General features: G+C 39.0%; 1 protein-coding gene across 5 annotated transcripts in view; it reads left to right on the forward strand.

The window, feature by feature from the left end:
* Positions 1 to 4,040: 4,040 nt before the first annotated feature.
* Positions 4,041 to 14,183, forward strand: part of RBM41 (RNA binding motif protein 41) — a 58,322-nt gene continuing 48,179 nt past the window's right edge. For 2 of the 5 annotated variants that reach the window (XM_082716927.1, XM_082716928.1), the window contains exons 1-5: positions 4,107 to 4,408; positions 7,177 to 7,293; positions 7,857 to 8,049; positions 8,334 to 8,538; positions 10,422 to 10,493. In XM_082716927.1, coding sequence (XP_082573053.1) covers positions 4,188 to 4,408; positions 7,177 to 7,293; positions 7,857 to 8,049; positions 8,334 to 8,538; positions 10,422 to 10,493 — 808 coding nt within the window. In that variant the 5' untranslated portion in view covers positions 4,107 to 4,187. Of the gene's footprint in view, positions 4,409 to 7,176; positions 7,294 to 7,856; positions 8,050 to 8,333; positions 8,539 to 10,421; positions 10,494 to 14,183 lie in introns of all 5 variants that reach the window. The other 3 variants (XM_082716930.1, XM_082716931.1, XM_082716929.1) reach the window with 3 other exon arrangements.

A 14,183-nucleotide genomic window follows, 5' to 3' on the forward strand; every position in this document is an offset into this window, starting at 1 on the left:
GAGACAATTTAATTTTGTGGATGATTTCTGTAGGCAAAGAGCTTTTGGCTATAATTTTGAGTAATCTCCAGTTTTTGAGCCTAGTGTTATTTCTGTTATACTGTAGATAAGAGATTTTCCTTATTGTTTTTGGAGATTTAACTCTTATAAAGTAGTTGGTGTATGAATTAAGTTCTATGCTCAGTAAAAGGTACATAGTATATTAGTGGAAACACCGGATTTAGTCTTGTCCCTACTTAATTAACTGGACAAATAATTTCATTTTGGGTATCATCTTTCATCTCTCCCATGAAAGCATTTAATCATATGAATAAGGTCTTTCCAAGTAAAAGAAATGATTTTTCATTTCTCTGAAGCTTTGTGATTCCTTTATGTCCTCTCACAAATGATACATGCTTATTCTAAAGTTCCTCAGTGAAATGAGGGGCTCATGTATTCCTGCTGGATTTGTACTGGGAGTTCTAGGGTTTTTTTTTACTCCCCAAGAGCTGGGAAAACGATGGGTGGTGAGGGCTTCCAGATCAATGCAGTTAACAATGTAAGATTTACTGGCAGAATCTCCATGTACTGGAATCTGGAGTCTTGGATTAATTCATCTCTAAGGTTCCTTTTGACTTGGATTCTAACGTGTGTCTAGAGAACATGACATTGTTGAACAAATATTAATTAAAAGATCGCAAACAACCCATTTTAAGGCAACATTTTTGTTAGGTACTAGAGTCTTGAGCCTCTTCTAACCATATTCAAGACCAGCTAGGATTTAGCTGAAGGAAAATTTCTTAAATTTGTCATGTTATTAAATTAGCCTTTTCTTTGTCCTTTGAAAAAGATGCTGTATTTATTTTCTCTAAAACAGCATTTATGCTATCTTATTTGGGGTATTTGAAAGACATGCACAGTTGATTTCTCTTAATATTGGATGAGTGATGCTAGCCCTCTTCTAGAGAAGAGTTTTGGTTTTAGCATCTTCTTCCACATCTGGAAATTATCATTGTTTCATAATGTACTCATCAGAAATGTGCTGCAAACAAAGCATCTGAAAAGGACAAACACTGAAAATATATCTGTGTTAAGGAAGAACTTCTGGCTTAATTAAACGAACCTTATTAAATTGTCAGAAAGACAAATAAGGCATATTTTTCAGTTTGTCATAAATTGTTCTGAGATGAAATTGTGAAATTACCTCATGGTAAGATGTCTGTGTCCATGAATAACATCTACAACTCTCAAAGCTTTTTGTGAACTGTCTCAAAGCTTTTATACACTGTCTCCCTTTAAAAGCAGGGAAAGGCATGCCGTGGGAAAAGAAATAGCTATTATTCCACAGTTAATACGTTTGACAGAACTAGAAATAGCCTGTTTTTCCTTCTAGTGCAATTTTCTGAATGTTTGTCCCTTGCTACCAACCCGTGGGACTAGCTACAGTTATACACAGGTACAGAGAGTACTTCCTCGTGACCTTGCTTTCAAGTTGCAGTTCCACTCTACATGTCTTTTTAGCCATTTATCCTCTACTCATCCCACCTAGATGGATTCCTAATGAAGTGTGTATCTCTTCTGTGCCGATAGGATGTATGTCTTATTCGAAGTCGTACACATGTCTGGTATAGTATTTGTTCCACCCTTTGCCACTTTCCCAGGGGACAAACACACCAGCAGCTTTGGCAGATTTTCCCATCTACTTATGGATTGATGTGTCCATTGAACAGTTTGGTTGAGCAGCAGAATTCAGCCTCACCATCATACAGGATTTACCTGGTACAGGCTTTGGTATGACCCACACTTTGTGCACGCTTACATTCTTTCTGTGCTCTCTGCCGGAGCCACAAAATAGTACATGTTATACCAGCATTCATTCATCCATGTCCTTCAAGAACATACATATAACAGGTTTTGGATAGCTCAGATACTTTCTGTGACCTTTTCAATTTGTAAGAAGTTCTTAGGAAGTACAATGTCTTCTAGGAGCTGCTCTTTGTCTTATCCTCTAACTTGAGCATGGGAGTACAGAAAGTTTGAAGAAGTTCTACCAGATGACAGAATATTTGCTCATAGATGACCACCTATCAAGTGAATTTAAAACCATACTTTTATGTAACACTTTATGGTCACCCTATTCAGAGGTACTCTCCCAATTTTACAGATGAGGAAGCTGTCCGAGACCAGTTAAAGAAACTTCCTGACAGTCACATAGTCTTATAACTTGCAAAGTAAAAGATCAAGTCCAAACTGCCTACTATGTTCTCTCTAACTATGGGAACTGAGAAATCCAAACAGTGTGCTCCCCAAACACATGATCTTTTTCTTTTTTTATTCTTTGTGGTATAAGAAGGGTCCCTTTAATTAAAAAAGAATGTTGACTAGGTAATAAATATTAAAAAATCAAAGGTATAAAAAGTGAAGTTTTTCCCCACCCTTTTTGCTAATCATCCAGCTCCCCTACCTGGAAGCATTCATTTATCACTGGTCTCTATGTTTTCCCAGAGGAATTTGATGCATACACAAGCATACATACATATAATCCCCCTCCTTTCTTTTTACACAAATGGAAGTATACTATTGATACTGTTCTGCACCTGGCTATTTCACTAAACATAATTTAGATTGTTCAGTAGCAGCCCACAGTAAACTCTGTCATCTTTAGGACTGCTGCACAGTTTTACATTGAATGGATTTATTACATTTGTGGGTATTTTATGTTTGCAAAATTTGGTTATAAACAATGTTGCAGTGAATAACTTTATATGTAAAATACATATAAACTTGTATAGTGTATGAAATATATACACATAAAATACATATGTACATATATACATATTACACATATTACACACACACACACACACACACACACACACACTTGACATATAGTATTGAGGATCCTATTCAGAGAGGTTGAATTTCTGTTCTGAAGGAAATGGGGATTTATGGTTTCAACTGTATCCTCACATTACCTTCCATAGAGGTTGTACCAATTTATGTTCCTACCAGCAGTGTGTAATGAGAGTGCTTATTTTCCCACAGTCTCAACAAAAGTAATGCGCCCTCAAACTTCTGGATCTTTACTAATCTTGTAGGTGAAAATGTTATTTTAGTGTACTTTTAATAAACTATTTTTAGAACAGTTTTAGATATATAGAAAAGTTGTATAGTACAGGGTTGTGTATACCTCCACTCATTTAACCTCTAGTGTTAACATCTTTATAATTCTGGTATATTTGTCACATCTAATGAATGTTATAAACTAAAGTGCATAGTTTATTCGTGTTTTTTTTAGTTTTTACCTAGGGCCCCTTTTCTGTTCCAGAGTCCCATGCAGGATATCACATTACATTTAGTCTTTATGTCTCGTTTGGTTCCTTTCGCTGACACGTTCTCAGACTTCCCACGTTTTTGATAACCTGTACAGGTCATCAAGTAGTCCTTGTACTTCGAAATTTCCATCGCACTTATTAAGTGAGATTAAACTTCTTTTCATATACTTAGGGATGTTTGTATTTCCATTTCTGGGAGCTCAGAGGTCACAGTCTTAACCACTATGCTATACCTCTCTCTTGATTCAACCTAATCTTCAACAAAACATTCATAAGGACTTCTGATTCTCAGGGTAGGAAGTACAACATCTCCTAAGCTTCTGTTACAGTTAGTGCAGGTGATCTGGTCAAACTTGTGTCTGATCACGGACTACACTGCAGAGGATGGATCAGGGGCCCAGCTGGAAACAGCGGGTAGGCTCGATAATAAGTCCTTGAAAGCAGAAGCAGGGTTGTTAATAGGCATACATTGGAGGAAAAATAGAGGAGCCAGGATTTGGCTATTTTGAATGAGACAGTCAAGAAGTCTCAAATGACTCCTAGCTTTATGAGCTGGATATTTTGGGTGCTGCCGTTAACCCGCAGGAGAAATATTTAAACAACTTACAACACCTCATTCAGTAGAGTACGTACTCTCCGTTTCTTTAGCTCTGAGCGACTACAATTCCCAGAGCCCCGCACTCCACCACAATCCCCTTAGAGTCTGCCGCACAGAGTTCTGGGACTTGAAGTCCGCGGCCTATTCACCCAAGTTAGAGATAGGGGCCTGTGGAAACATGAAGAGGTAAGGGCTTCTCTGAGAGCAGGCGGCGAAGGGAGCTCTCATCTACCTTTTAACTTTGAAAATGGCTTTTATGACTTTGTGTTTGGGGTATGTCACGTTGTCGGGATGCGATTTCGTGTGAGCGGGAAGACAAAAGAGGAGGGAGGAGGGGAGACGGGCTAGACAGGCCTGCGGGGCGAAGTTCAGGAAGGGCCTCCGTCGCCGGTTCCCGTAGGAATGCCTTGCCAGCACAGGCATCTAGGCCACGGCTCCGGCCCCGGGAGCTGCACGGATGCTGTGGCTTCTTACTACTTCACACGGACCCACCCAGGTAAAAGGGTCTTGGCCGACTGATGCCCAGTGCGGGAGAAAGCCAGGCCAGCTCGTCCCCGTCCCGCCCTACCTCCATCTCATCCTCGGAAGGGCACACGGTGGGGGCGGGAAGGGAGGGGTGTCTTTTTTTTTTTTTTTTTTTTTTTTTTTTTGCAGTGTTTGTTTACTAAGGAAGACTTTCTCGGGCCCTGAGAGCATGTAGAGCTTTCAAATCTTAACCTAAGCTACTGATACTTTGTTTCTAAAAATTTAGACGGAAAGTACAAAACGGGCTCAGTGTATCATAGGGAAAGAAAAGCAGCGCTGTAAGCAGTTCCCCCTACTGGTTCTGCAGGAAATGGCAGCTTTAACTTAGCTGGTCATTGTTGAAAGCCAGAGCTTCACGGTTGTTGACAGTACACAATGGCTTTTTTAAAGGATCCTCATTAAATTAGTTTTGGATTCATTGCAAAGTAGAATAATCACTCTGGAATAGAGCGGTGCATTTAAAGTTCTGATATTATGCTCTCCTGTATTGTTGGTTTCTGCATCTTTTAAACAAACGTTTCCCTGCCTCAAAATGACTTTTAAAAAAATGCTTATTGTGATATTTCATACATGCAAAATAATGCATATGTACAGTCTAAAGAATAATAATAGATTCGGACCCACTAAAGCTTTAGAAATAGAACATTAGCAGTATCTTATGGGTCCCTTGGGGGCGCCTGGGTAGCTCATTCGGCTGGGCCTCTGCCTACAGCTCTGGTCATGATCCCAGATTCTGGGATGCAGCCCCTCATCCAGCTCCCTGCTCAGCGGGGCCTCTGCTTATCCCTTGACCCCTCACACTGCTTGTGCTCTCTCTCACTCCCTCTGTCTGTCTCTCAAATAAATAAAATTTTTTTAAAAGTCCCCTGTGTGCCCCTCCCTGATTGCTTCTCCTTCCTCCTTTCTCCCTGAGGGGATCACCATCCAGAATTTGGCTTTAATCATTACCTTGCTTTAAAAAAATAGGTCCACCACAGATGAATTTATCTCTAAACAAAATGTTGCTAGTGTTATCCATTTTTGAATTCTGTAAATGGATACAGACTATATGAATTTTTCTGTGACTTGCCTTTATTTCACTCAGCATTTCTTTTTGAGGTTTATGTGTACCGATGTAGTTAACTAGGGTTTATTCCTTTCAAAGCCACTTTAAACATAGTAAGAAATTTCAGAATTTTAAATAATAAATAAAAATTGAGATACTTAGAAGGAAGTTTTTTTAAAACCATGGGCCTAAGGAAGGATATTTTAAAATTTTCTAAAAATAGGCCTCAGTCTTTCTAGAGTATGAGATCTTGCTCATAACCCAAATGGTAAAGGACTGTTTTATAAAGAAGGTATTTCATACTTGTTTTTCTCTTGGAATTAACTCATTTCATTTTTGTCTATTATCATCTGTTGTTGCATGCTCTACTGGTCCTGCTATTTACACTCTAGTAAGAGTTTTTCAGTTACTTAGGATTGGCTAGTTTATAGCATTACCTAGATTTCTACAGAATAGTGCCTCAGCTATAAAGTGTCATGTTTCTATACTCTCTGGAGATCTGCTCCTCTTTCACAGCTCCAGATCCTGCCAACACAGATGACTCGAGATTTCCATGTCCAGCCTCAGACTCTCACCTGTACAATTCTTCCATCTCCCGGTTTCCTGTTAGCCAGTATCACTTATACTGTCACCTCAGACTCAGTATGTCTTTCATACTGAGCAAACAAATATTAGCATTCCTGATATTTCATGCTGGTGTGTCAGTTGTAATAGGTAGTTGACTCAACCTGGCTAAGACAATACTGACTTTCCCCTTCTAAAAACATTTATTCCATCTGGATTTTCCTCTTTCCTTCATTGGTACCATTATTCTCATATTTATGCAGCTTGAACTTTCAGGTTTATCTTTGACTTCTTCCCTACCCCTGCCTTCAAAAGGCCTCGCTCATCTAAGTCTCCTTTTCTGTTTCCACTATTACCACGCCAGTTTGAACTTTCTTTGTGTTATGCTCAACAAATTTAAAGTGTTTCCCAACTCATTATTCTGGTTTCTTTCCTATGAATCCACAAGACATAGTATAACCACATTCATTTTCCTAAACCATCATTTGTACCCTGCCACTTAACTGCCTAATAAATTGCTTTCTAATACCTATACATGAAGACCCAGGCCCCTTAGTTGGATTATTTAAGGCCATTCAAAATCCGTGTCTAATTACCCCCTCCAAGATTATCTCCTAGTGCTTATATGTGAATGCCAACTGAAGGGAGCTTCCTATTCCCCAGAACATATTTCTGTCTCTTCTTATTCAGCCTCCCTTTTCTTTCCTTCATCATACCCAGTCCTTCAAATGCCAGTTTAAGAATTACCTTTCCAAAGTCTTCATTTACCATCCTAGCTCCCAGTTAACTCGTACTTTTCTCATCCTCCCTCTCTCCCCTTCCCTCTCCCCCCTTCCCCGCATAGGCATACAACACAACACATATACACAGGCCCTAAATAAATTGCAAGCTTCTTGAGGATAGGGACTGTGCCTTGAATACCTTTGACTGCATCAGTACCTAGCACAGTGCATTGCATGGAAGTAGGTATTTAGTAAACATTTGTAGGATGAATGAATGATGAAGGGCAACAAACAGAAGGGTGTCTTCAAACAAATGGGGTCACTACTGGTAGATGATATAGCTAAAGAACATGTTTTGAGATTGACTATTTCTTCTGCTTTCTGTATACATTCTTATATCTGCTCCAGGGTAAATAGCTGTGTGAAAAGTGGTGAGCATGTCCTGGAGGAGTTGGAAACAGAAGGGGAGAGGCAGCTGAAAAGCCTCCTTCAGCATCAACTTGATACCTCTGTCTCCATTGAGGAGTAGGTATTGATTTTGCGAACAGGTAGAGTATCATAGACCCTCACCTCCAGGTGGCCGACGCCTCTGAAAGGCCGGATGGAACACTCCTCTCCCACTCCCTTTTCCTTGGCCAACTTCTACTTATTGGACAGCATTTTGCTTCTGTGTCTCTTCCTCTGGGAAGCCTCCCATATCCCACTAAGTCTGGGCTAGGTGTCCGTTCCTGTCTTCCCTTAACATACATAACACTTATAACCCAATAAGATCATTGTTTACTTGATTCTCTTCTGCAAAAGCAGAAACCATTTTTATCTTTTTTTGCCGTTAAATCCTCCGTACCTGGCCCAGTGTCTGATGTGTAGTAGGTATTCAGTAAATATTTGATTCATTCATTTATTGGCCCTGGGTGAGGGGAAGAAGGACGGAATTCCATGTCATTGCAGTGGTGCTTTCAGCCTAGAAATAGGCCATGAGAGAGAAATCGCTAGTATGTTCCATTGTGCCTCTTTTAATGGCTAGTCCTATTTCTGTAAATTGTGGTAACCTGAAGATATTCTTAACTTGCTTCCTGCTTGTTTTGCAGATGTGTGTCTAAGAAAGAGAGCTTTGCTCCTGGTACTATGTACAAGCCCTTTGGGAAGGAAGCAGCTGGGACTATGACTTTGTCCCAGTTCCAGACACTGCATGAGAAGGACCAGGAAACTGCTTCTCTTAGGGAACTGGGGCTCAATGAAACAGAAATCTTGATCTGGAAGAGCCATGTTTCAGGTGAAAAGGTGAGTGGGGCCATTTTTATTTTTCCTAAAGAATCAAGGGGAAGATCGCTTCCTTTAACACTGAGAGCCTTTTCATTTTTAGTTCTTACCAAACTGAGCTCTGTATATGAGTTTTCTTTGGTTTCTGTGATAGGGGTCTTGGTAAAGAGAATGTCTTCCTTGACTTTTTCACTAACACGTCTATGAACAGTCCTTCACCAGCTTCTTTTTTATCTGAGGCATTAGATCATCACTTTCAGGCTGTGTTCTCTATGACACATGCCATCTCATTTCTCTGGTTTCAGAGGACAAGACTGAGGGCAACCCCGGAAGCAATCCAGAACCGTCTTCAGGATATTGAAGAAAGGATCTCGGAGCGTCAGCGCATCCTCTGCCTACCACAGAGATTTGCCAAGAGCAAACAGCTGACCCGGCGAGAAATGGAAATCGAAAAGTCTTTATTTCAGGGAGCCGATCGGCACTCCTTCCTCAAGGCTCTTTATTACCAAGGTATGTGATTGCCACTGACTTTAATGTGCTCTTTCACTGAGAGAAAGATTTAACAGCAGGACATTAAATATGAAGAGTTAGTGAAGGGAGTAGGGGAAGGACAAACAGTCAGTCTCCTTGAGGAATGTATATGTCCGTGGCAGACACAAATACGTACATAGTCAGTTGTGATACCACATGGAAATCACTGATACAGAGATGTGAATAAAATGCTAAGGGAGCACAGAACATTGAACATGGAAGTCTAGTTGGGGGGAGTCAGGAGTTGACATTTGTACTAAGCCTTGATAGAGCAACAGTCATTTGTCAGGTAAATAAGGTAAGAGGGCATTACAGATAGTAGGTGAACAGGAACAGGTCTGTGAAGGGACATAGTGCATCTAGGGGACAATGAGAAATTCATTGTGGCAGGAAGTATGGGGCACAGCAGGGGATGCGAGGGAGTGACACTGGAAAGGGAGGTGAGGCTAGACTGTGAAGAGTCTTTGGGCTGAACTGTATATGAGCACAAAATACATAGATAAATGTTATGCATCTTAACCAGAAAGTATTAGTTTAACAGATAAGTTTTGCTAGGCACTGTGGGAGGTGCTCAGAAGTTTAGGAAATCGTTCCTGACCTTGTAGCAATTATAGTCTGGTTGGAGAGAGAACCATGTAACATTTGGTGACAACACTGGATATAGTTGTTAAGTGCTATAGTTCATAGGAGGGAAAGGCCACCGTGCTTTGGCATAACTGAAGAAGGCCTCTCAGAGGAGGTAAGATTTCAGTGCTCTTTTAATACTACCTATTCTGTAGTAAGGAGAAGGAAAAGCAATTCATTTGCAGCAGATGGTATGAACACTATTGCGTGTTTGGGGCTCTTGTGAAAGACCAGGTTAGAAAGGTAGCTAAAAATTTAAGACCTTATTTGGTGGGTAGTAGAGACCTGTACAGAGTCAGTTATTCGGATAGTTTGGATATGGTGAAAGGATTCTGAGCCAGGAGTAACCCGGTAAAAGCAGTATTTGAAAAGGATGAATCTAGTGGCCAAAAAAATAGGATGAGACAGAGAAAGAACTGAAAGCAGCGAGAATGATTTAGGAGGCATTATGGTCATCTAGGCATGGAGATCTAGACTAGAATGATGGCAGTGGTATTGGAAACAGAGGTAGGTGTGGTTATAAGAGACATCACAAAGGAAGAACTGAGAATGAAGGAGGAGGGTCGAAGGTGAGGTCAGAGACAACCCAGATGTTTTCAAGCCTGTGTGACTTTTTAACAACTGGCAAAATTAAGGAAGTCTTTATGGGGAGTTTCTGATGAAAGACGAGTTCAATTTGAAACAGGTTGATTTGGTAAGAATGGCAGGATCATTAAATGCACATATTGAGAAGGTGGTCGGAAATGCAGCAGGGAAGTCAGTGGAGTAGTCAGAGCTGGCTGCATAGACGTGGGAATCACAGACACTCAGGTGGCAGACAGGTAAAGCCATGAGCATGAATGAATGCTTTGTTAGAGACAGAGACCACAGACGTGGAAGAGCAGTGGTGAAGGAAGGAATGAAAGAACAAGTGAACAGCCTCTTGTGGAGAGACCTAGTATACTGATTATACTGATTAAGAGCATGAGCTCTGGAGGCAGACTGCTGGAAAAACCCTGGCTCCCCCACTTAGCTAGCTTGTTGTAAGATGCTGGGCAAGTTACCACCCTACACTTCAGTGTCTTCATCTTGTAAAATGAGAATATTAATAAGACCTACATTTTAGGGTCGTTAGGAGGATTAAGTGAGGTAATACATGTAAATCACCTAGAGCAGTACCTGGTATTTGGGGTGGGTGGGTGGTGTATGAATCTGTTCTGTTTCCTATCTTTGAAACTCCTTGCTTTAAACCTTCACAGCATACCACAAAAAGACAAGTGCAGACAAGTACATGACCTCAATGAAGAGGAAGATAAAATTAGGCACAAAAGGCAAGTCGAGAGTTTTCTTACAGTGTTAGATTTAGGAATGTAACATAGGGTCCCAGACTTCTGAGTTGAGTGCTTATTTAATTCCATATTCAGTATATGACAATGTTTGTAGGAAATGATCCAGAGGGAGCCATTTATCCTGATAAAGAATATTAAAGAGAGGAGATATTAAAAGTTGTAAAACTTTTACATTTAGTGTTGTTGATTTTTTTTCTCTATACCTTTATGTTATTGTACCAGACATAAAATGACCTTAATGATTTTTGGATTCTATTTCACAACTCATTCTGAATCTTTTTATTAATCACTAAAGTATAACTATTATGATGATGATGGTATAATAGCAATATTCTCTTTTATTTTAAAAATGAATTTACAATAAAATTGTCTGTTTTTCTTTCTTATTTTTTCCTTGGTGTACAATTCCATGAATTGTAAATCATGTAAATCATGTAAATTCATGTAACCACCACCACAATCAGGATAGAGAACAGCTTGATCACTCTAAAAGTCCCTCATCCCATCATTGATGGTCACCCCCAACTCCACCCATAATCTCTGGTAATCCCTGATTTATTTTCCATCACTATGGTTGTGTCTTTTAAAGAATGTCATAAAGATGGAATCGTACAGCACGTCATCTTTTAAGTGTGGCTTCTTTCATTTAGTATAATGCCTTTGAGAGTCATCCAAGTCGTGTGTATTGATAGTTCTTTCATTTTGCTGAGTAGCATTCCATTGTGTGGATATTCCAGTTTTGTGTATCCATCTACCCATTGAAGTGCAATTTGGGCTGTTTCCAGGTTATGGTGACTATGAATAATACTGATACGAACATTTTTGTACAGGTTTTTGTGTGAACATAAATTTTTATTTCTCTAAGGTAAATAAGGAGTGGGATTACTGGGTCATATGGTAAGTGTTTGTTTAACTTTATAAGAAGCTGCCAAACCATTTTCCAGAATGGCTGAACCATTTTGCATTCCCACCAGCAATGTATGAGAGTTCCAGTTGCTCTACATCTTTGTCGGCATTTGGTATTGTTGGTATTTATTTTAGTTCTTCTAGTAGCCGTGCAGTGGTATCTCATCATAGTTTTCATTTGCTTTTCCTTAGTAGCTAATGATGTTGAACATCTTTTCATGTGCTTATTTGCCATCTTTCTATCCTGTTTGCTGCAGTGTCTGTTCCAATCTTGTGCTGGTTTTTAACTGGGTTGTGTATTTTCTTCATGACTTTTGAGAGTTCTTTACATGTTCTAAATGCAGTTCTCTGACGGATATATGATTTGCAAGTATTTTATCCCAGTCTGTAGCTTATCTTTTCATTCTCTGAACAGTGTCTTTTGCAGAACAAACTTTTTAAGTCATGGTAAAATATACCTAACATAAAATTGACCATTTTAACCATGTTTTCAGTGTACAGTTCTGTGGCATTAAGTATATTCACATTGTTCTGCAACCATCATCACTATCCACCTCCAGAATTTCTTTCTCTTCCCAGACTGAAACTCTGTACCCATTAAACACCTTCTCCCCTTACACTCCTCCCCTTTGCCCCTGGCAACCACCATTCCTTCTGTCTTTGTGAATTTGACTACCCTAGGTGCCTCATATAAGTGGAATCATGCATTTGTCCTTTTGTGTCTGGCTTATTTCACTTCATGTCTTTGAGGTCATCCATGTGTCAGAACTTCCTTCCTTCCTTCTGGCTGGATAATATTCCATTATATGTACCTATCACATTTTGTTTATCCCTTCGTTTGTCCGTAGACACTCGCGCTGCTTCTGCCTTTTGGCTATTGTAAATAATGCTGCTGTGAAACTGGATGTACAAGTGTCTGTTCAAGTCCCTGCATTCAGTTCTTTTGCATATATACCCCGAAGTGGAATTGCAGGATCATATGCAATTCTGTGTTCAATCTTTGGAGGAACCACCATACTGTTTTCCACAGAGGCTGTATCATTGCACATTCCCACCAGCAATGAAGAAGGATTCCAGTTTCCCCCACCCCCTTGCCCGACACTTAAATTCTTTTCTATTTTGTGACAGCCATTCTAGTGGGTGTGAAGTGGTACTTTGTGTGGTTTTGATTTGCATTTCCCTAATGATTAGTGATGTTGTGCATCTTTTTCATGTGCTTTTTGGCCTTTGTGTACCTTCTTTGGAAAAATGTCTGTGTACTGCCTTTGCGCATTATTTAAACTGGTTGTTTATTTTTTGTTGAGTCGTCAGCTTTTTTTGCATGTTCTAAATATTAATTCCCTTATCAGGTAAATAATTTGCCAGTATTTCCCTTCATTTCATGAGTTGCCTTCTCACTCTGTTGATAGTGTCCTTTGATGCACAAAAGTTTATGTTTTTGGTGAAGTCTGATTTGTCAGTTTTTCTTTTGTTACTATGCTTTTGGTGTCATGGCCAATAAATCATTGCCAAATCTAATTTCATAAAGGTTTTCTCCTATGTTATCCCCTGAGCATTTTACAGTTTTAGCCCTTATGTTTAGGTCTTTGGTCCATCTTGAGTTAATTTTTTATATATGTTATAAGGTAAGGATCCAACTTTGTTTTTTGCACATTGATAATCTAGTTTTCCCAATACTACTTGTTGAAAAGACTGTCCTTTACACATTAAATGTTCTTAGCACCCTCTCCAAAAATTATTTGACCATAAATATGAGTCTGTTCTTAGGCTATCCATTCTATTCCACTGGTATGTATGTCTGTGTTTATGCCAGTGCCACACTGTTTTAATTACCATAGGTTTGTAGTAAGTTTTGAAATCAGAAAGTGTGAGACCTCCGACTTTGTTCTTTTTCAAGATTTTCACTATTGAGGAATCCGTGAGACACCATATGAATTGTAGGATGGGTTTTTCTATTTCAGGAAGAAATGTCATTGGGATTTTGATAGGGATTTTACTGAATCTGTATAGCACTTTAGGTAATATTGACATCTTAATGATATACTATGTCTTCAATTCATGAACAAGGGCTGTCTTTGCATTTATTTGTATTTTTAATTCTTCTAGCAACATTTTGTAGTTTTTAGGACACAAGGTTTTTTTGCCTCAGAGCAGATGTTTTAAATTTTGATATAATCCAGTTATCCAATTATCAGAAAGAATTTTTCTTTCATATTATACTTTTTTATGTCAAAGAACTCTTTGACAGCAGATTATGAATAAGATTTTTCTTTAAACAGTTTAATGGTTGTATATTCTACATTTAGATCTATGATCTATTTTGTCTTGATGCTTTTATAAAGTGTGGGGTTTAGGTTAAGGTTCAGTTTTTTGCCTGTGAGTTTCTAGTAGTTTCAGCACCATATGTTGAAGAGAGTATTTTTCTCTATTTACTTGCCTTTGCATATTTTTGTCAGAAATAAATTGGCCGTATGTTTGTGTTAATGATTGTGTTAGTAATTAACTTCATAATAAATGGTGAAAGACTGAAATATTTCCCTCAGTATCAGGAATAAGACAAAGATGTTCACTCTTGCCAGTTCCATTCACAGTTGAATGAAATTAGAAATCAGTAATAGAAGGGCATTTAGAAAATGTACAAATATGCAGAAATGGAATGACACTCTACTGAATAACTGATAGATCAAAAAGAAGTCACCAGGGACATTAGAAAATGCTTTGAGATGAATGAAAACAAAACTTAACATACCAAAACTTACATGATGC

The sequence above is a fragment of the Mustela nivalis genome, assembly GCF_964662115.1.
Source record: "Mustela nivalis genome assembly, chromosome: X".
NCBI classification, from domain to species: domain Eukaryota; kingdom Metazoa; phylum Chordata; class Mammalia; order Carnivora; family Mustelidae; genus Mustela; species Mustela nivalis.